At 48.1% G+C, this 21,661-nt stretch overlaps 6 protein-coding genes across 6 annotated transcripts; 2 read left to right on the top strand and 4 right to left on the bottom strand.

Moving 5' to 3' along the window:
* Positions 1 to 314: 314 nt before the first annotated feature.
* On the bottom strand, positions 315 to 3,196 carry HOO65_020909 (ATP-dependent RNA helicase DBP10; the record flags this gene model as incomplete). Its single annotated transcript, XM_071006425.1, has 2 exons — positions 315 to 2,818; positions 2,890 to 3,196. The coding sequence occupies 2 exons, from the start codon at positions 3,194 to 3,196 to the stop codon at positions 315 to 317; spliced, it is 2,811 nt and encodes a 936-aa protein (XP_070861547.1).
* A 367-nt stretch (positions 3,197 to 3,563) lies between these two features.
* On the top strand, positions 3,564 to 4,366 carry HOO65_020908 (J domain-containing protein spf31; the record flags this gene model as incomplete). The annotated part of the gene is made up of 2 exons (XM_071007017.1): positions 3,564 to 3,677; positions 3,797 to 4,366. The coding sequence occupies 2 exons, from the start codon at positions 3,564 to 3,566 to the stop codon at positions 4,364 to 4,366; spliced, it is 684 nt and encodes a 227-aa protein (XP_070861546.1).
* A 322-nt stretch (positions 4,367 to 4,688) lies between these two features.
* On the bottom strand, positions 4,689 to 6,841 carry HOO65_020907 (putative arm-like repeat-containing protein; the record flags this gene model as incomplete). Its single annotated transcript, XM_071006547.1, has 2 exons — positions 4,689 to 6,341; positions 6,455 to 6,841. The coding sequence occupies 2 exons, from the start codon at positions 6,839 to 6,841 to the stop codon at positions 4,689 to 4,691; spliced, it is 2,040 nt and encodes a 679-aa protein (XP_070861545.1).
* Positions 6,842 to 7,890: 1,049 nt separating this feature from the next.
* Positions 7,891 to 10,066, top strand: HOO65_020906 (uncharacterized protein; the record flags this gene model as incomplete). The annotated part of the gene is made up of 3 exons (XM_071006541.1): positions 7,891 to 8,662; positions 8,723 to 9,283; positions 9,339 to 10,066. 3 exons carry the CDS (start codon positions 7,891 to 7,893, stop codon positions 10,064 to 10,066), a joined length of 2,061 nt encoding a protein of 686 aa, XP_070861544.1.
* A 1,542-nt stretch (positions 10,067 to 11,608) lies between these two features.
* On the bottom strand, positions 11,609 to 13,952 carry HOO65_020905 (uncharacterized protein; the record flags this gene model as incomplete). Its single annotated transcript, XM_071006505.1, has 3 exons — positions 11,609 to 13,516; positions 13,577 to 13,756; positions 13,818 to 13,952. The coding sequence occupies 3 exons, from the start codon at positions 13,950 to 13,952 to the stop codon at positions 11,609 to 11,611; spliced, it is 2,223 nt and encodes a 740-aa protein (XP_070861543.1).
* A 567-nt stretch (positions 13,953 to 14,519) lies between these two features.
* Positions 14,520 to 15,912, bottom strand: HOO65_020904 (Bromodomain-containing protein 4A; the record flags this gene model as incomplete). The annotated part of the gene is made up of 2 exons (XM_071006772.1): positions 14,520 to 15,742; positions 15,870 to 15,912. 2 exons carry the CDS (start codon positions 15,910 to 15,912, stop codon positions 14,520 to 14,522), a joined length of 1,266 nt encoding a protein of 421 aa, XP_070861542.1.
* Positions 15,913 to 21,661: the final 5,749 nt, after the last annotated feature.

The raw sequence follows: 21,661 nt of genomic DNA, 5'->3' as shown, positions 1-21,661 counted from the left end.
TTTGGCATTTTTTCTCCATGCGCTGCGTTTTATGTCTTGTTTATTTCATTTGTTTTTAGTCATGATGCTAGCGATGGCGTCCCTTTGTTTTTTCGTATCTTGGGACTGTAATGAGTCCTGTCAACCTCTGACCATTTACTGCGTTCTCATTTTCTTAAATATATGATAACTACTCATGCTAAATTCCATCATTTTTTCCGTCTTTGGCTAACTTTGAATTAATTAAAACTCAATACTGAAAGAGGTATATTGATGAATGGGCTAAAAAGAACCGTGTATTATCCCCCGCACTTCGACCTTCACCCCCCTCTTTTCTACCGCTTCTTCCTCTGCGGACGAGCATTCTTGAGCCTCTTTTTCTCCTTCTCAATTCTGCCCTTTCGGATGTCATCTATACCCTTGATCTCCTTCTTGCTACCCTGGCCGTCCTTGAATCTGCCGATTCTGTTCTCTCTAGCCTCTGCTACTCTCTTTTTCCGCACATGGTAATCGTCTCTCCACTTGTCCGCCTCTTTGGGTGCCTTTTCCTGCTTGTGTTTGAACCGACCACCTCCCATGACATTGCCATTGCTAGATTGGCTGCGTACGTCGCTGACAGCAAGGCGGGCCAAGCTAGGCTTTTCCGTATCGCCTGTGCGAGGCATACTGATGTGATGGGCCTTCTTCCAGCGGTCGAAACGGCCGCTCTTGAACGATGCGGCAATCTTGACGCCTGATTCACCAACAATCAGTTTAGACCCACGAGATCCATCCTCGTCGTTAGCGCGTGCTACGTATTTGTTGTTCTTCTTATCCCAGCGCATGCCAGCCGCCCGAGTCGGCTCACCAAAGCTCTTGGCACCGTCATCATTGGTAAGGTCCATGGTCACAGCTCTAGCTGCCTCGACGAAACTGCCTGTCTGTGAGCCGGAATGCACGCCATAGCCTCGCTCCTCGGCAGCGTTGAGAGTCCGTGGCGTGTATGACATGAAAACCTCAGGGTCAGCAAAGTCTGATTGATTCTTGCGTTGGGCCTTGGGATCAGAAATGGTCACTTCGAGATCGTCGTCGTTGTCATCCTCAGACATTGAGGCATCTGAGGGGTCTGCCATTTCGCTATCAGAAGTATCAACGGGGGCGCGCTGTGCTGGGATGTCGTCATCGTCATCAGCCCCCATATCCTCATCATGGTCACCATCTTCTTCCACGTCTTCCTCATTTGTCTCTTTGGGTTGTCTGTTCTTTGGCACCACCTTGCGGCGGATCTCTCTCATCACTTCAAGGGCGTCGGCACTAGAGCTCTTGCCACCACGCGCCACTTCAAAAATTGTTTCAGGAGGCCTGTAGCCGCTAATCTTGGCCAGCATCTTTGTCAGGGCTTGGCTATCGGGATTCGTGTCTATGCCGAACTTCATGTTTAGTTGTGTCCAGTTGTCGGAAGCAATCAACTCTTTGGCACGCTTGGCACTTTGTGCCGAGGCACTGTGACGCGTCTTCATATATAATCTCTCGGCTTTCTCGGCAACTTGGCGAATAGAGGTCATGTCGTGAAGCTCGGAGACTAACTTGGCAACCCACTCGTGGTTGTCTTCTATGGGCCTCCGCTTGAGGGACCCGACAACAACATCCTTGGCAAAACTGACTTCGTTTTTGGTCTGGCCGACAATTAACTGGCGGCCAAGGAAAAGCTGCAGATCAATCAGATAGGGAGCATCGATATCACGCACCAAACTGTACGACCAACCAGTCTGGCCGGCACGAGCCGTACGACCGACTCTGTGAACAAAGACTTTAGGCTGGGGAGGGAAATCATAGTTGATAACGTTTTTCAACACAGGAATATCGATACCACGAGCAGCAACGTCCGTCACAACCAGTATGTTTGTTCGGCCACAACGGAAGTTTTCAACTTGTATGCGACGGGCCTCCTGGTCTAGAGAGCCATAGACATAAGAGACGGCAAAGCCGGCGTGCTGTAGAAGATTGGCAAGATACTCTACACGGTGCTTGGTAGCAGCAAACAGAATGGTCGAGTGCTCCGTTGGCTTTCCTTTGCCAAAAGCGTCTGGGTTCCCTTTGCGCTTCTTACTCTTCTCAAAGTCTCTTTTGGCGCCCTCAGGAGTGCCTGTAGGCATATCAATAATATCATGGAGAATGTGAAGCAACGCGCCCTCTTTCTCCTCGGCTTTGACAGTGAAGAAAGCGCTCTGCAAATCGGGGGCAACCTTGGTTTCAGCATCTAAGCGTATTAGCTCTGGGTCCTGTAAACCGGCACGGGCGAACTCAACTAGAGACGCCGGAAGGGTAGCAGAGAACAGCAGAGTTTGGCGAGATAGAGGGAGGGCATGGAGGATTTCGGTCAGTTGCACTGCAAAACCCATTTCGAATAGACGATCGGCCTCATCGAAGACAACATATTTGATAGAGCTAAGGTCGAGGTGCATTTCGACCTTCAGGTGCAGGAAACGACCAGGGGTGGCAATGATGATATCGGGATTGGATGCCATCATAGAGAACTGCTCCTCTAAGCTATCACCACCCACAAGGAGCACGCTTTTAAGATCAGTGCCTTTGCCAAACTCCTTGACTACTTTGAGTGTTTGAATGGCGAGTTCGCGGGAAGGCGACATAATTAGCGCGCGAGCACCGACACGGGCACTGTGTTGCTTCAAGTGTTCAATCATGGGGATAACAAAAGCGGCGGTTTTACCCGATCCGGTACGGGCCATGCCGACGACGTCTTTTCTTGCCAGAATCACGGGAATAGTTTTACGCTGAATCGGAGTGGGCACAGAGAAACCCTTTTTCGTAATGGCTCGTAGGAGATTCGCATTGATACCTGTATAACACAGCAAAATGTTAGAACTTGAAACTGCCGGGGACAACTTTTGGGACAGAATGTAAACATACCCATGGCCTGGAAGCCTCCGCCCTTCTTGACACTCTTGCCCTGTATATTTGTTGTCTTGCGGAACTGCGCAGCCTGGCGTAGTGCAATGAAGGCCTCGTCATCGTCTTCGCCGCCGTCACCACCGTCATCCTTGCCTTCGCCGTTCATCATGCTATCGAAATCAAAGCCATACTCAGTATCTTCCGCCTCGATATTGTAACGCTTCTTCTTGCCATCATCCTCATCGTTGTCTTGGGTGTTGAGCGAGTCAAAGATGTCAATCTCGTTGTCCGGCTGTTGCGCCAGGGTCTTCGCGTGACGGCCCATGGCAGATGACGCTATATTTTAGTTCAGAAATAGGAGTTCACCAATATCAAACGAAATGGAGGATAGACAGACGGCGATTCATGAAATAATGACAACTTGCTTGCTAGTAAAACGAAGCAAAAACATCTTATGCAGAGCCTAAGTAAAGAACGAACTTTTTAGTGGGGCATGAAAAGTTAACCTGCCATTAGCAAAATTGATATGATTATCTTATCTTATCAGTTAGCTCGCTTATCGACAGGAATCCTGATTATAGGCAAGGCTACTAAAGATCACCAAATGCTGTTAGCATCTGAGTTTCTAGCATCATTTATCGCAAGTCTCTTCACTACATTTTTTGATAGTGTATACTACACAAATTGCTAGCATGGGATTTAAGAAGATTTCAAGTGCGGCACAGGCGCCAGAGAAGAAAGAGTCGGAAAAAGATGCACTGGAGGCTTTAAATGCGCTCGACTCCGAGGCCAAGGAATTTGACAAGGTCAGTCAGTCAGTTGACAGCATAAGGCGAGGCAGGATAAGACAAGGCGAGGCTTGACTACTACTATTAATATGCAAGTACAATAGCGCATACTGACTAGCAATTTTCTCGCGATTTAGGATGCCGAGATCGACCGTATCCTTCGCGCATTCCGTCTTGATGCCTATGCTGTGCTTGATCTCCAGCCTGGTGTAGCCGAATCCGACATCAAGATGGCCTACCGTAAAAAGTCCCTCCTCATTCATCCTGACAAAACCCGCAACCCGCAAGCGCCCGAAGCCTTTGATCGTCTAAAGAAAGCACAAGTTGAGCTGATGGACGAAAAGCACCGCACACGGCTCGACGAATCGATTGCTGATGCACGACGTTTACTTATCCGCGAGAACAAATGGACTGTGCATAGCGAGGAGCTCAAGACTCCCGAGTTCGCTAAGATGTGGCGCGAGAAGACGCGGTTTGTCCTCATTGAAGAAGAACATCGTCGCCGGCGGCAGGCCAAGGTTCAGATGGAAGAGGAGGGACGAGAGCAAAAGCGCCAAGAAGAGCAGCTGGAAGAACGAAAGCGCAAGCGCCAGCATGAGCAAGACTGGGAGGCTAGCCGAGATGAGCGCATTTCCAGTTGGCGACAATTTCAGAAGAAAAAGTCAGGCGGGGAGAGCAAAAAGAAAAAGATGAAGCCTATTGGCTGAGCGACGTGATGTTCTCTAGTTGCCTGCTCGCTTTGCCTATTTTCTGCAGCATATGCTGGGTTGTTTTTATGTTTTATGTTTTATGCGTTTCTATGATTTTGATACAGGGACCGACCATCCCTATGAATCTTCACAATGATACAATCAAGCTATTGGTCTTACTTACAAACATTTCAATTTGCTATCGGGCTATCATAGTGAAGACCCAGAGCATAACAGAACAAAACATCACTACCACGACTCTATGATATATATGCTTTCAACCAACGGCCTCGTTCCACCCCTATTTTTCCTTCCTCCTTTTCTCCTTGAAGTCATCCCCTTATGCTTTGGGCTGGTGCTTCTTCTTGTACGCAACGAAACGCGTAAAGTTCATCACCGACTCCTCCACTCTGGCCCGTAGCTCTGCTGTGGCAGGATCCTTTTTATGCACTCTCTTCAATAGCATCTTAACGTTGCCAGTGTTGTCTTCCAGATGCTTGAGAAAGTTGTCCTTCCAGAAGACCTCTGCATCAATATCTTGATCTTCGTCCGCGTAAATGTCGAAAATGCTGTTCAGAATCTCTACAGCATCGGCAACTGGCACCTCGGGCAGCTTAGACAAAAGCGTCATAAGGAAGACACCAATATCACGATTACGTGAGACTGGGACAGGGGGCAGGGCAAGCTGGCCTAGGACACCAATGCACTTGACGCCCAAGCCCTGGAACGGGTCTGCAGGCGGTGTACCTTCAGCAGGCTTTTTATCAGCTTTCTCAGCGGGCTGAGTCGACTCTGCAGCCCCGCTCAAACTCTTGGATGCATGGTACAATGCAATAAACTTAGTGTGTTCGCCGCCGGTATATGGGAGATTTTCTCTCAGCACGCGAGCCACAGCCCAAGCCAAGCTAGTGATGTTGGTAGCCAGTTCAATATCGGCAGTGTCCATGGCTAGGGTAGTAACGATATTCTGTTCCCAAATGCGTGAAGCGACCGGGGTCCATGCAGCACGTATACTAGCACTCTTACCATTAGAAAAGTCAAGGCATGAAATGGACCAGGCAATGTTGTTGAGAACCGAGATGGCATGCGATTTGACACGAATGTGCTCTTCGCTGTCAGTTTTCAGGGCGCCCAGGCGGATGATCTGTGGGGCAGCCTTTTGTAGAACAGCCGCAAGTGTGGGCAGATCTTCGATCCCCTCATCATCGTTTGCACCAGTTACATTCTGGAGATCCTCTAGCATTTCTTCCTCATCCATGGAATCATCATCGTCTTCGCCCTGATCGCCTTTGGCGCCAGAATCAGAAATGTCGTCCTCTTCAATCTCTTCGTTGTCGGCGCCGTCTTCATCCATCATCTCGCTATCCTCATTGGCATTAGGGCGGCCCCCCTTTAGGCCCTTAGGAGCATCAAAGGTAGAGATAACATCAGTGCCAATGGAAGCGAGAATTTCCAAGGCCAGCTTGACAATCTCACCGGGCGCGTTCCATTCCTGGCCCTCAAGAGGCTTCGGGCCCCCACCTTCATAATCTTGTAGAGTGCGGGCCAGGCGGCGGATCAGGGCCTCATCAGTAGCATCATCTTTTCCAGGCGAGAGGTCGTTCCACTCCATGGCTTCAAAGATATTGTGCAACACACCACAAGCCAGAACAGATGTAGCGCCGTCAAGTTCCTTCAGCTTCATGAGTAGGGGGAAAGCTTCAGGCGTAGCTAGAATCTGCTCGCACATTTCGCGGTTGTCCTCAGTAAGAGTCATAAGACATGTCATCACCTCGTCAGCCGTGTTAGGGTCCGTAGACTCGCGCGAAACGAGCGTCAGCAGGAAGTTAGTGACCTTGACGCTGGATACGATCTTGGCCCAGATCTCTTCCGAGGCTTCTGCCATCCGAGTAACTAAGCCACAGAGGGCACGAGAAATGCGCCAAACAATAGTTTGCTGCTCTCTGGTAGCAGAAGTGAAGGGGGTTTCCTTGGACTCCAGGGTCTCAAGAATCTAGAAGCAGAATTGTCAGCATGTCTATTTCACTTTTCATGTGATGCACAACTCGCGGGGTTCAATATCAAATTGACCAGTTTGCTCGCAAGCGCTAAGTGGTTGTTACTTACAGTTGTGCAAGCATATTCCACAGCAACCAATATGTCCTGGCGGAACAAGTGCACTGAGAAGCCGTCATCCTCCTCCTCCGCTAGGATCTTCATAATCTCCCACCCAGAGGCTCGACTGTCGACACTAGCATCGGTCAAGGTCTCGCTCATCACGATGCGAACCAGCTGCTCTCGCAGCATTAGCTTGCGCACCTTTTCGTCGGTGATGGCATTTGCAACCGCCGAGGCCGCAGCAGACCGAGACTTTGGGTTGGTGGCCTGGAGATCCTTGAGGACAGGCAAGACCTTTTCGTCTCTGAGGGCCAACAGCTCTGGGTCATTTGGGAGCTTGGGTTGACGGGCAGGGTCCTTGCGGCGCTGTTGACGGTTCGGTCTAGACTTTCCCATGGTGGATATATGTAAAGTGCTGAGGTAGTTGGAGGTCTTTTTATATGAAGTGAACTCAGACCCCAATATAAAGAGTACTCGTCAAGTTAGTCTAGGTGAAAATTTCCAACAAACAAGAGCGAGATTATACAGAACCCATCTGCTCATGCAAATCTTAGGCCAAGAACTTCATCTTTTTTTTCAGACCAAGTGTGGCGTTTTGGTCTGAATTAATGTAAACTTGTATTAACGCCACGATCTAGTGCCACCTTTTTGCCATGGGTGGGAAGGACCAAGCAAGAACATGTTCCATCAATCTACTTGGTACTTGATCTTGCTGATGTCGCTTCATCCTAACCGTTGATTCCAACGTAAAAACTCAGACAAAACAATGCCACAACTCAGACAAAGAAATTAAAGTACTATGACTGTCTTTTCAAGGTCTCATTTGTGCTGCTTTATACATAGTACATGTGCGTTTAGAAAATGATTTCCTTTTTAATAATAGCCATGTCTATGAGGACATAATGCCACATAGCCAATCACAGTCCTACATTCTACAGGGGGGTATTAAAGCCCATAGGCCCTCTACGCCTCATCGATTTATGCAACGCTTCTTCCATATGCCAGTGACGCACCAGCCATCGTCTCACCCTCCCTGCTTCTATCGCTTTTCTATACCCGTTCGATATCGCTGCATCCAATCACAGCTCAAGCTACATTTCTGCACACCCCCGCTTGCTGACCGCCTACAGGAAAAGCTGGCTCTAGGTCTCGATCTTGGATCTTGCGCCTAGAGTGCATCTGGTCTCTTTCAGTCCAAGCTTCACTACATTTAAATATAAAAGCCTAACCTGCAGCAAAAACTGAACGCAATGTGAGACGCTTGGCTTCGATAATCACTCACATTTCAAGACTACCAACACCGCAACGCAGTTGAGATACAAAACCCCGGTCTTTGCCTAGCCATCACAAGCCAAGCACTATCAAACTGTCCTGTCTGCCTCTTGTGTTGCCTAGCCTGGCTCTCCATTGCTTCATTATTCATCCGAAAGTGTGGCTCGCTCACCATGGCTAGCCTTCGCGACACCATTCGCTATTTACTCTTTGCCTCTAATAATGATGACCTCGGCAAAAAGAACGACGATCTTCCACGCAATAACCCATCAACACGATCTTCAAGCTCCCGATTTCCCGCCCGGCGATTGTCCATTCGTCGTCTAATAATCCTTGCCTTTGGCGTGCTGATTCTCTTCACCATCTTCAAGGCCCTGACCGCAAGACACGACTCTCCCGACAGCCCTTTCCACCAAGGCGCTCGCCCACACGACTCAACGCGAGGCAACTTTAGATCAGTCTGGAATGGCCAACTCCCAGGCAGCACGCCTCCACGTGCTCACGGTGATCCAGTTCCGGGTTCTCCGGCCCCAAAGGCCGCTTCAAGCAAAGAACAGAATAAGCCTATCTCTGGGCTTGGCATAACATCCAGTCATAATAAGCAAACTTACAATGGGCCCCTCAAGTTCAATGAGCTTGCGTCTACTCTTTTCAACATTCGCAGGGCTAGCGGTACTACTACGGTGAACACCAAGAACGTCTTGTTTGCCGCGGGCGACTATAAGAGCGCTGCAACTCTTATCCCATTGGCATGCAAGATGAGCCAGGAGCAAAAGAACTACGTGCATTTCGCGCTTGTCACCAAAGATGAAATGCCAATTCGTTACCTGAAAGAAGTCAACGGTGTACAAGAAGATTGCCAAGTTGTTTTTCATGACGCAAGGCCAGACTTGACATCCATTTCAACCATGTCGCGCATGCAGACAGCAGCTGAGCGCGCTTTGTGTAAGTGGCTCGCCTTATTATATTTGCGCTTCTTTAACAACGCTAACAAACTTCCTATAGACCATATCAACATGTACATGCACCCACAGGCTGTTATTATTGACGGCTCTAGAAACGAAGAGGCCTTCTTTCTAAACGGCTTCCGCGACACGGCCGATGCTTTGAAGCTCCCTCTTATCGAACTTCCCTCAAATATGCCCAACGAAATGTCATTCCTCACCAAACTCGACAGTGTGGCGCTAGCAAACTGGAACAAGGTCGAACTGGATATCATCATCCAAGCCCCATCCCGGGGCTCGGGTGCTCTTATTCGTCTATTAGACTCCTTGAGTCAGGCTGACTTCTCGGGACTTCCCATTCCCCATCTTACTATCGACCTGCCTACTGATGTTGAGGCAGAGACCCGCCGGTTTCTAGACAAATTCAACTGGCCTCCCTCGAGATCTTCCAATCCTTCTCGCGCTCGTATGTTTAGTCTCCGACATCGAATTTCTAACCGGAATATCTCCCAGGAGGAGAGCGCCCTCAGATTCTTTGAGTCGTTTTGGCCTGCCAATCAACAGTTCTCGCATGTGCTTGTACTCTCACCCAATGTCCAAATATCGCGTAATTCTTTCCATTGTAAGTGCCAATTCTCTTAGTAGTCATATAAACACGGCTAATCTAACAATCCCAGACCTACACTACTCCATGCTTTACTACCATTACTCTCAAGAAGCCATTAGCCAGTCTTGGGATAAGCGTGTTCTCGGCATTAGCCTAGACTATCCCGAAACCTCTGTTGATGGAATCCAGCCCTTTGAGGCACCCGAGAAATCTTTCTTGTGGGAATCTCCCACTAGTAATGCCCTGCTTGTATTTGGCGGTAAATGGGCTGAAGCGCATAGTCTCATCTCTAATCTCATCAACACAACGCCTCTATCCAATTCCGAGACTGCCATGGCTCTCATCCAGGCCAAAACCCTTGGCAAATCATTCCCATCATGGATGGAGTATCTGATGCTTCTCTCCCGCACCCGCGGCTACTTGACACTGTACCCCGGTGTTGAAACTGCTGCTACCGTCGCTGCTGTTGACCATAGCTTATATTTAGCTCCCGAAGAATATTCCGCTGAAGATGCTCACCAAGCCGAGCATCGCGCACGAAAAGAACGCGTGCGTCTCAACATTGGATCTACAGTTACCAGCATAGATACACTCAGTAATAGCACCCTGCCTGCGTTGGGTCAAATGGAAATTGTGCAATGGCAGGGGCAGGTAGTCAATCTCCGCCGCTTCAACATGGCCACCAATGAGTACACGGCAGAATTCCGCTCGCTGTATGGCCGATGCGACTCCAAGGATAAGCCAAAAGTTAGAAGAGAAGGATCAGCCAATGATCTATTCTGCTTTGGCACGTCGTAATTAAAAGCATGTAGTTTAGATTTTAGCGAAACTCATTTGTAATATATCTCATCTTTTAATGTTGCAGCTTAGCCGAAAAGTCCAAGCCATACTTTTCCTTATAGTCGCAATAAGCTCTGTGTCCTGTAAAAACCAGCTCAACAAGATCGCTATGAATCAGAGGTCTGGAAATCTCAAGGCACCTAACCATCGAGCATCGCAAGCAACCCGCCTGAACTTGCATCTTCATTGTCATCCAGACTCTCAACCACAAGCAACACTATACAGGTACCCATGACACATACGCCAACCATTCCTATAACCAACTGCGTTCGCCAGCCAGTTTGTACCAACGCCGTTTTTTTTCCGTATTTGTTGAGAGTTTCTACCAAAGGAAAAAAAGTGGAAGTTAGCAACAAGTAGACGAGAAATGAAGCTTGCATACATGCTCAGAATAGTTTCATATCATACCAATGTAGTTTGCCAAGCCAACAAGCAGTACAGCCAGAGACAATACCCAAAAAACACCGCCAAGCGGGGTGGCAATCTTGAGCTCAAGCTCAGACGGTTCGGTCTTTAAGTGGAATGATAGCACAATTGTCACCGCTACTATGGTAGTGTACATAGACAACTTAACATACGATAAGAATGCTGTCGTGGGTCAGTAACTGTGTTCAAAACTCATTCTTATACGCGAAATATTAACAGCAACTCACTTCTTTCGTTGGCGCAATGATCACGCGCATCTGACGTCTCATTCGGCACGATCAATGGACCAAATACTGGCCCCATGAAGAACGGATTGCGGGAGGAGTCTCTGCTCAACGTCAGCACATGAGCAGCCATTAATTACTACCCCATCCCGCCTCAATCATTGCATTTCGGGGCAGCAAAGGAGTGGGAAAAAAGGGATTACTTACCTCGCCAGAATGTCTTCGACATCAACAGGCCCCATAACTCGATCCATACTTAACCCTAGACCGCTACAGCAGCCGACGCTATTGTCGTTATTATCGTGATCTTCTGACTGGTCGTGTCGTCGTCGTGTATTTCGGCCTGTACTGTGGTCTTCATGAATTTGTCTGTCATTTGATCCGCGTTTCAGCCCCGCGAATTTATTGGGGAGTATTGGTGCCATTTGTGTTTTCTTATTGTAATTGTCGCAGTGGTTGCACTACTTCCTGTGTCACGTGGAGAATAAGAGATGCTAAGCGGGAACAATATGAGAGTCTAGAAACGCAAAAGTATATGTCTCAGGGCAAGAAACCGCGAAAAACAAATTCAAAAAAGAATAACAAACATGCTAAAAAAAAATTGAGAGCCAGGGGCAGAAAATAAATTCACGATACTTATTATTTACGTGGTGCATGCGTCGTCAAATAATTTGCACGTGAGCATGGACCAGCTTCCCCAAAAGGCAAGAGATGTCGTCGCGAGTGGGGTGAATTAGTTGACATGCCGAGACGTGAGGGAGATCAAGTGTGTTTATATACCCTAATTATCGACCCTAATTTGGCTCTCTTTTTTTCATGGCATGGTATAAGATGCATGAGTTATTATCACTTAACAACGCTCGAACACACGGTATAACCCCTTGAGATCTGCAATCTCCACTACTCCCTGCTTCATCATACCGCTCGTCGCCACCATCCGGGCTTTAAAAGCTGGAAACAGGACATGTTCCAGCGCCCAACGCACATGCTGGCGTCGAGCTGCGACTGCACTGTCAATTTCTTCATTCTCTATAGCTTGCTTGTCGTGAGGTAGGGGCGGCAGCTGTTCCGGGGTGTAGAACATGGCTAGCTCTCGTAAAAAACTTTCGAAGCATCCTTTTTCGTTATTCCAGTTGACGTTAGGCCCAAGGCGTAGGAGAAAGCGTGGAAGCTTGGATAGGGCTGGGGTATAGCCGCGGGCTAAGAGGGGTATTGAAACTAGTTCTCCTGATGGTGTGATCTCTAGAGAAAAATACTCCTGCAGCATTTCCCGGCGCTCAATTATCTGGTTCGCCACCTTGTCGGCCAGTGCTTGGGGATCGAAGCCTTCCCCATCAGGCGCAGCTTCAGACTCAGATTGAGCAGCAATCATCAAGGTTTCTCGCAGGTAGAGAGGAGGGCTAAATTTTATGCATCCGAAGTTGCCGAAGTCTGTAAGACCAACCTGGTAAAAATAGTCGAAGCACGCCAAGCCGTAGTCTAGCAAATATAGCTTGACACCGCTTTGCACTGCAGCCAGGCGCTTGTGCTCGTCAACAATGCCGACAAACGTATGGTTGCCCAGGACCTCTGTAAGATCGCTGTGCATATCCGCACGGACTTCGGCACGAAGCTCCTTGACACTGCGAAGATTGCATTTGGTGAAGTCCCGGTCATTAGTTTGATACTCTGGAATTTTCAAGTCTTCCTTTCCATCTGGGGACCCAGTGCCATCATCCAGTACTACTTCGCTTTGTATCTGATTAGCCTGGAACATGGTTGTTATTTTGCGGGCACTGTTGTCTGTCCGTACAAGGCTGTTGGAGTACCGACGGCGCTTGGCTGATGGACCCGGAGTAGTAGTTGGCGATGGCACATCGATTTTACCGGAGCTTCCAGATAGGAGGGAAACCCCAGGCAAGAGGGTTTGTGTCATGAATGTCCGGCTTTTATCATGCTCCGATAGCTTAGCACTGATGCTGTCACAGACCGCCTGAATTATTTCGTCTTCATTGAGAAAATGCACCTCTCGCTTTGTTGGGTGGACGTTCACGTCAACGCGAGCCGGATCAATCTCTAAATTCAGATAAACAAAAGGATGTCCTCCTTTGGGAAGAAAAGGCGCATACATTTGCTCCAAAGCCTTGCGGATTGTTGTGGATTCAACACAGCGATGGTTGATGAACAAGAGAAGGGTTGTCTTTTTGTGACTGTAGTTTGCGTTGGTAGCATAGCCGTGAGCTTTGAATCCCCATCGCTGTTCCTTGGCAGAAAACTCAACTAGTTCATCTCCCACGCTAGAAGAATGTACTTGGCGAATGCGGTCCACCGTGCTTGCGCTAGCAATAATAGAAAGCCCCGAAGATGCATCTCCTTGTTTACGACACGAAAACGCAACATGAGAACAATGAACAGAGTAACGCCCGACCATGTCAATGATTTTGTTGTACTCCTCAGCTGGAGACCGGAAGGCTCTTCTTCGAGTAGGCACGTTATAGAACATATCTTCGACCTTGATTGCCGTGCCAGGTCTTCCGGCTACGGCTTTTGGTTCAGCACGCTGTCCAGGCTTCGGGGGTACCATGCGACCATCTTGATAAACTGCCTGCCATGCTACTGGAGAGTTCGCTGTTTTGGTGGTGACGGTTAAATGGGCGATTTGGCTAATACTTGAGAGGGCCTCTCCACGAAAGCCGTAGGTTGCAATAGACTCCAAGTCTTCAAAAGCGGATAGCTTGCTGGTTGTGTGGCGTTCACACAAGATAGCTAGATCTTCTTTCTGTTTGAAGTTAGGTTAAGAGCAACCGCGGCGAGGAATATAGAGGGATATAGAACCTACCTCAATGCCACACCCATTATCTGTTACTTGCAATAGCTTCAACCCTCCGTCTTTGACGACAATTTCCAAGGCAGTGGAGCCCGCATCAACCGCATTTTCCATAATTTCCTTGAGGGCATTTACCGGGGCAATGATGATCTCTCCAGCTGCAATTTTGTTAACTACATTGGGATCAAGTGCCTACCTCTATAGTTAGCAATAACCCGGGTGTTTTCTCACACCTGATGCACATTTGACCTACCTTGATTCTGCGAGGCCCAACCTTTTCAGGGACTATCGAGACCTCTTCTTTCAAGGCCTCCTCTTCAGGCACTTTCCCCTCGCCCATGGCCACGTTCTTAGGATCTGTATCAACATCCATCACGTTTGAATCCATTGTCGGTTAGGGTCATTCATTAATAAGCCGACGCGACTATTCCATGTACCAAGATAGCACGAGCACCAAACTTAGACAAGCTTGTCAGTATATCAAGAAATATACAGGTAATACGCGTGACGACAAAATTTATGTGATTTGAATGAAATTTTTTCAGGTCAATGGTCTGGTGGCAACAAGAATAAAGCAAAAGTATAAACAAAGGAGGCAATTGCCTATTGTCTGTCAAAAAGTGGGACGCTCTGTTAACCCTAAGATTGGTGATCGTATATTGGATGTCAGAAGGAATAGGGGCACTACCTAGTGAGCCACCCTATTTGGACATGGCATGTGCAATGATACGATAGGGTGGGGGTATTATGGTAACATGGTGAGTTTTGTTTTGTAGCAAGCTAAAAGCTATAAACGGTGACATATAATTACAATACGTAGCAATATGTGACGTCTTTGTGCGGATGATTAATAAATTGGTAACTGAAAGATAGGCCTTGGAGAAATATGCTAATAAATAAGACAGGCTCTTCAAAGCAAGCTGCTGTCATTGTTGAATAGCTAATTGAGGGATTGCTAGGTATCGGCTCCGTCCAGCTTTGCAATCCACTTGGGCATCTCGCTAAACTTGTCTTCAAATGTGCGCTCAAACTTCTTGCAGTCAATGTAGATCTGATCCGTTTCTTTCCAATAAGCGTAGCAGTTGGAAAATATCTGTCGAACATCGGCGGAAAATTCATCTGCGCTGTGGTACTCATGTCGCTCCATTTTGGCGCGAATAGAGCCGAGATCCATGGGTTTCTTGATCTTTTGAAGGTAGTCCGGGACACCGTCGGCAAGGGGATCTACAGGTTGCTTGAACGGCTTCACCAAGCGTGTCCAAAATCCTAGTTTTTCATGAACAGTTAGAAATTTAGACGGTATGAAAGCGGTGAGCATGGTTGAGAGTAACCCACCTGGTCCAGAGAGCATGCGATGTAGTAGGTCGGCGCAAAAGTTAACCTTAGGATCTGGACCTGGTGCAACTTTAGGCATGCCGCTGAGCCTGCGTTTGGGCTCCGTATATACATGGCTAGGTGGCACGAATGTTTTCTTGAGCATGTTTGGCCGTGGTGTTGAGGTGGTTAAACTGGGCCGTCTTTTTCGAGGATTTACGTCGGATGTGGCCCCAGTCATGTGTATTGAGTTGCCACGTGCTCTTTTGTGCCCTCTCTGGCTATCATAGCCTTGTTTCTGAGCGTATAGATCAGAGGTCTTTTGTTCCTTTAGAAGAGTCATCAAGATAATGAGCTCGCTCAGAACGTCCTTTGGCAAGGCATTGACAAAATCTGATTTGTCATCTGAGTCGCGAACAAACTCGGCAGCCCATGTCAAGAGGAGTTCGCGGATATCAGAACCTTTGGGAGTTTCTTCCCATACTCGAACTATTAGAGGGGCAGCCGGAATACGGCTGGACTTTTCCCTTACGTAGCACATGGCATCAATGGTTTGTTCACATAGCCCGTCAATGTCAAGATCTTTGCCTGCCTGCCACAGCGCGATGAGGAGTTCGAATGTTGGTAATTCTTCTTCTGGTATGACGTCTCGAGTGAATAGGTAGTGCTGGACGAGGGCAAAGACCTCGGGGCGTAGTTTTGGCAAACGGATTATATGCTCGATGGTTTCTTCTGGAGAGGAAAAGAAGTGTTGACGAAAATAGCCAGATGTAGATGTCAAAAGGTCTTTTTGTATGCCGAATGCTATTTCGTTTTCTCCAACAAGGACAATTGCAAAAGAAGCATGGGGTTTGCTGTTCAAAGCTATCAGCTGGTGTTACACAGGCTTGAGTCTCGTGGGCTAAAACCCCACTGGGCGCGGCCTCGACGATGGCAAATAGAGAGAAAAGTATGTTTGAAATAGAGCGCAAGTGGGTAACAATATACTCACAGCCACGAAAACTGAGTTTCTGGTGTAGTGTAGGACGTGTCATGATTCCTATTAGCGGCTGCAAAGGATGTCATAATGGGGATGAAGCTTCAGTGGCCGGTGGTGACAAAGGATGTTAGTTTGTCGAGGGGGTGAGGCTACTTGTACAGGCTGTTAGTAGAACGCGGTATAGAGATTTCTATTTACCATGAGTTGAAGCGAGGGTGAGGATAGATGAGTGAGGGACGGGTAAAAAGGGTGCTTCAGAGGCTATTGTTAGAGGGATAGCCAGAAACCCGTTGAAGGGCAACTGTAGCTCGACATATGTCAATGCTTCGTACCAGTTATATTAGGTCCCTGAGAGATAGAGCGCTATACCTATAGATCGCGAAGGGTTGCACACCAGTATCAAGCCGCTAGTAAAGCAGCGAATACGACCAAGGTATAGAGGCGCAGATTATTTGTAAGCTGAGAAGCAATGGAAAGAGAGTGCGACTCAGTAAAATTCTTAGATGAGATATAAAGCCACCGGGAGGAAATGAAGAATTTAAGGGCTTGTATGAGATTATGGAGTAAGGCACAACACACGATAAAAAAAAGAGAATGGCTATTCACGGGGATTGAGCAGACATTGCCTAGATTAGAGGCAGGTCCAATACAGCAACAGCTAACGGGTGATGATGGTACGATCTTTTAAAGTGGGCCATAATGTAGATTTGACCAATCAAAGTCAAAGCTTTCTGTGGCTGAAGAGCGCTGGGCTGTGGCGCCTCTGGTCGTAAACTTACAAGGGGTTGCCGGCCCAGAGGAAACGACATCTCCCTACTACCGAATAGGATTGTAGGTAGACGTTGGCGAGCAATAAAAAACTCATGAGTCGCTAGATTGGCCTTGCTATACTGATATCCAAACAAAAAAAGAATACAAGGAAACCGTGAACTAGTGCTTACAAACAGTGAGTTTATTAAGTCCACACAAAAAAAGCTTGCGGTATCTGACTAGGAACTAAAGTATGTGTGGCTGGCTGTAACATGTGAAAATAGGGATTGGATAATAGACAAGATTGGAAAAGGCAGGAGCAGACAGACGGCACAGCTGCAGGCAAATACGTACCTTCCTATTCTGCGCCTTTCACCGAGGCGCACTTTCCATAGCTATCTAGACTTCTATGAATTTTTCTCGCCCTCAAAACTTTTCCTCTTCAAAAATTTATCGGTAGAGACGCATTCTCAGACCCCCTACGAGTCTTTTCTTTGCAGTGTGCTGTGGTCACGAACACTTGGTCGCTGAGTGACTCATACAACCATCTCACGAACCTCTAAATGGTGCTGCCTTCTCCTACACTCGAGCTACGCGGCTGCCCAGCTCACCCAAGCTTCTTTTGAGGCTAACAGGTACGATTCACTGACATAACCTTTTTGGATGCTGCTGACCACCGGGTATCATCAAGTTCGGCTGCCAAACAAAGGGTATTGCGTCGCATAGTGTATGGTTGCCCCTGTAGGCTCTCTACATTGTTCGCCCGGGTCTTGCACCCACACAGCACAAGATTCGGTGTCGGCTGGTGAATGTTGCTGCGTCTGTCGCCGTGTCTTAGTGTCATATGTGCATTGACACAGCATTGATAAAAGCACAATACAAGACCTGAAGCACAGTCGCATGAGCCTGGTCTCACTGGTGATAGGAACCCAAGTGACATCACCTCGATCTCCATAACTCTCGGCCTTGCCCCTGGTTTGTCCTTGGGCCGGCTGGGTATCCAACTCCTGGGATGGGCTACGTAGAGGCGTCACAGTTTATTATGCAGAGAACCCAGCTCTAGGGGATTGTTGGCACCATTGCTCGTTTTGAATCTACGCCAAGTTGAATATTGGCTATAATTGGTGTCCTTTTGCTTGGTCATAAGCCTAGGTGATCAAGTCTCAGATATATTGGAACCTGGGAGAGGCCGAGAATGTCCCCGGCATCAGTGAGGAAGCCACTTTGCCTTTATTGACGTGAGGTTTCTTTGAGGACAGTCTTATACTATCAGCCTTGTCACCCGTCAAATGCATATCATGTCCTGCTCTATTCACTCTGCTTGTCGGTAAATGCCACGACGAAGAGCTTAACTAAAGCTAGGTCAATGATGGCACTATTGGCAGACTCAGTTACAAGGCGTCCAATGTCTCTCCCCTGTGCGAATGAGTGACCAGGCCAATAAGCTTGATCGTCGTCATATCTGTCTTGCCAGATTGTTGGTTGTTTACGTCACTCCAAAACAACATGACGAGTGAGAAAAACCAAGTTTAGACTCTTGCTTGCTGGGTTGTGTTGAGCAAAGTTGCACAGCTTGGAATTTTTAAGCCTCGAATTGGTGGCTCAGGCTATAGGAGGTCAAGATGGAAGAGATAGACACCTGGTGATTGCTTCGGTCGAGCCGTACTGACTTTGCCCGCTCTTAATGCCATGACATAATGTCGCTAGTTGTTTCTCTAGTAGCAGTGCGGATCATCTGGAGTTTGGGTCTCAACAGGGATGGATTCTTCTGCCATGTTAACAGGCAGCAGAATTTCTAGATGCTGCCTTGGTGCGTGCTACTAGGGCTTTCACCCACCAAGTATCAACTGCCTGGCATGAGACTGGGAAAGTGTTTGCGTCTCTTTCTCTTCCTCCTGTTTATCCTTTTTTTCTCTTTCTGTGGTTTTGCACCACGATCTGGAGTACAGTCTGAATCGCTTAGTGTGTTTCGCATTTTCCTTCCACATCAATATAACCTGACACTCCACTAGATGCACAAAGGCCTCAAAACAGAAAGGGGGGGGGGGCGATACATACTCCGTTTGGTGTGTGGTTATGAACAACTGTGGATGCTGTATACCGACGGGCAGCAAATCAGCGCTACGTAGGGCTTGCACACCAGCATCCGTAGCCTGTTCTGGACTGCTTATAGATGTCAAATTACCGAGATCGGCGCCTTGCGGTTGTGATGTATGGTTTTGTGCTTCGTGTCGCGGAGAATTCGGAACAGAAAAGTCATGGCGAAGTGTTATTGATATTGCAGTGTCTTGCGTGTTTAGCTGTCTAGAAGGAGGGGGCAGGGCGATAGGTAAGACACAGGGCGTCTTGTCCGGTCAATGGGCTTAATCTTCCCGTGTTGAATGTGACCAAAGCATTCCAGCATATTGGGTGTTGCTCCTTCGGCGTGAGAAGCTTTTCTCTGAAGGTCAAGAGATACAGTGGCGATCATTTGGGATGTACTTAGCCTGGAGGGTAGAGCACAGTGTACCATTGGAAAGGCCCCCAAGCCTACCAAACCTGGATGTCCTCTTTGCGTTGTTGTTTTTGGTCTGGCGGATCCCAAGCTTACGTCTTGCCTGTGTTATTTGCCTTTCGCCTAGTCAGCCCCGATTTCACTTGAATGGGTGATGTGATGGCGATGGATGAATGGCCGCACATTTGCATTCAAGCCGCTCTTCCAATCAAGTTAGGAATGTCTGGTCTCATGGTTGACTTACCTTCCACCACTTTGCCTTTTTAGCCAGTAAAAGAGAGGCAAGTCCTGGTATGATGAAAGATAGGGGATAGAAGATGGGCAACAACGCATAGAGGAAGCGAGGCATTGATTTGAGAGCTTGCTTCGTCCCAACAGTTTTGGACTGTCCTGCCCTCTCCTCTCCCCCCCCCCCCCCCATAATTGCCTCTTACAGGCTCGCCACTTGGTACTGCAACCATTCCCCCCTGGCTCCCTTCGCTCTCTCTCATGGTACATGATGCTACTTCTTACTTCTTTTCCTTTTTCTTCCGCTTTACCGTCGCCTCCTTTTCTGCCGATTACAGACGCTACCAGGCCACAGAACCCCCATGACTCGGAAGGGATTGTCTACTTGCTCATGATGCGCACGGGACCTACATGGGGATAGATTGTGAGATGGCTACAAAGGGGGAAGGGCGGAGGGAGGGTGGGAATGGGAGCACCGTTTCCCTGTGGTGGCCGTCCCCACCGCCTTGTCTAGTCTGGCCTTTCTTTCACCACATGAGAGCATCGCACCGTCATGAGATTTTATATGGTAGGGTATTTTCAACCTACCGTTTTTCTTGCCTTACCAAAAGATGCCGACGAAGGGATGATCCTGTTTCGGCGACACCCTGAAGTTACTCGCAGCTCCCGCGCCTTTTTCTTCTCTTTCCCTGATCGTAGGAGCCGTGTTACGGAGCCTCTATGAAAGCAAGAGAAGGGAGGAGTGTTAAAAGTTCCTTGTTAGGCCATCTATTCCCAGCCACTGGCTCAAGAGATGACGATGCGGTAAGAGAAAGAAAACAAAGGCCCGAGGCAAACATTTACCGATATTGAAGGTCCAAATTGACACGGTCTGGACTGCTGGCCTCTTCTATCTATCTCGGCAATGGGCATTTAGACTGCAGGCGAGTTTGACTCTGGATGTTTCTGGTGTATTCTACGGTGACTTGGTGCAACCAACTAGGAAAAAAAGCGGTCGGACTTACTGGGAAAGGCCCATCTAGCAAGAGACGTGTCTAGACACAGACCCTTTGTTTCCGTCTGTAGGAATGCCTGTCTAGATACAGGCGTCCTGTCTTTCTCTAGAGAGTGTGTGCTCATGCTGATACTCATCTCATGCAAGTAGGAAATCCAAACACTGCAGAAAATAGGGCTGGTCTCAAGAACAACAGACTTGGAGAAGTTAGTGAGGCCTTTCAGATAGTCCAGCAGGTAGACAGGCTGGTGTCTGAGGCTTCCTAAGGCGGCTGTGTCACGAGTAGAAGTCTTGTCCATTGTGTGCATTCTTTGTCTCATGCGCGCCTTCTTTTGGCTTTTTCGCTCTCTCGATTTAACCGTTTCTTTCTTGAAATTGAAAGCTACGGGGAATATTCCAATTCTCGTGGCGGTAGGTAGACAGCAAAGCTACGTTAGTTTTAGCGAAAGCGCTCTTGTTCTTTCTGTTCCTCTCTTGTTCTCTCGTTCCGTCTTTCCTGCTCTCTCTCTCTCTCTTCTCGCTTCCCTTCTTTCAACTAAACTTGAAGCCTACAACAACCAACCCAACACAGTGCTCATCGCTCCGTGTCAAAGGCCTTTCTTCACCGCTTTCTCCGGTCACCAAGACATGAGGAATGTCTGACTGCCACTGAGAGGGCGCCATGGAAAAAATAGGCGTGTTGCTCTACAATGTGGGTGAGGTTTGTATCCGCACGCCCACTCCCAAGCCCTGCTTCCGCATCTGCGCAAGGCCAGGCCTGAAACGAGAGGCTGCTGTTGGCCGAGTGAGGAGAGCACGCGTACCCATCTAAATTCAAGGAAAAATAGCGTCTGCTTCGTGAGTTGTCATTGCAACTATAATAGCACATCGACTACATTTATCGAGGTGTTTTGCTACGCGCACACCCTTTCTTCGGCCTATTTCTTCTATGCCAAGTAAAACATGGGCAGTGAAATTGGCACCACTCCTGAAAGTGTTTGTAGAGCTGCATAGTGTACAGTTATGCATGACAAGGCTTTTGCCAGCTTCCTTTCTCTAGCGCCTCTCTTCCCCTCCTTCCCAGTCTATCACTGACCGCCATGTTCATTCTCTCCAGCGACAAGCCAGAGGATTTGGAGGGAAGTTTCGAAAGGCAAGAAAAAAACGACAAAAGATAGGCAGAAGCAAGGAGATTATCTGTTTATCTGCAAGTCGTGGGGTGTTTATCTCGACTCATTGTTGGGGAAAAGGATAGCAATCAAGATGGGCCTCATTTGTCAAGCAAGCCTTGCGTATAGATGCAGGAACTATACGGGCATCATGGCGGTGAAGGTTTTGCAGAGAAAAGAAGGAGAGAGA

This window comes from Ceratocystis lukuohia (assembly GCF_044167205.1).
Source record: "Ceratocystis lukuohia strain C4212 chromosome Unknown Supercontig2_pilon, whole genome shotgun sequence".
In the NCBI taxonomy this organism is placed as follows: Eukaryota; Fungi; Ascomycota; class Sordariomycetes; order Microascales; family Ceratocystidaceae; genus Ceratocystis; species Ceratocystis lukuohia.
The sequence above is the reverse complement of the archived record's forward strand: the minus strand, read 5'-3'. Positions and strand labels throughout refer to the sequence as shown.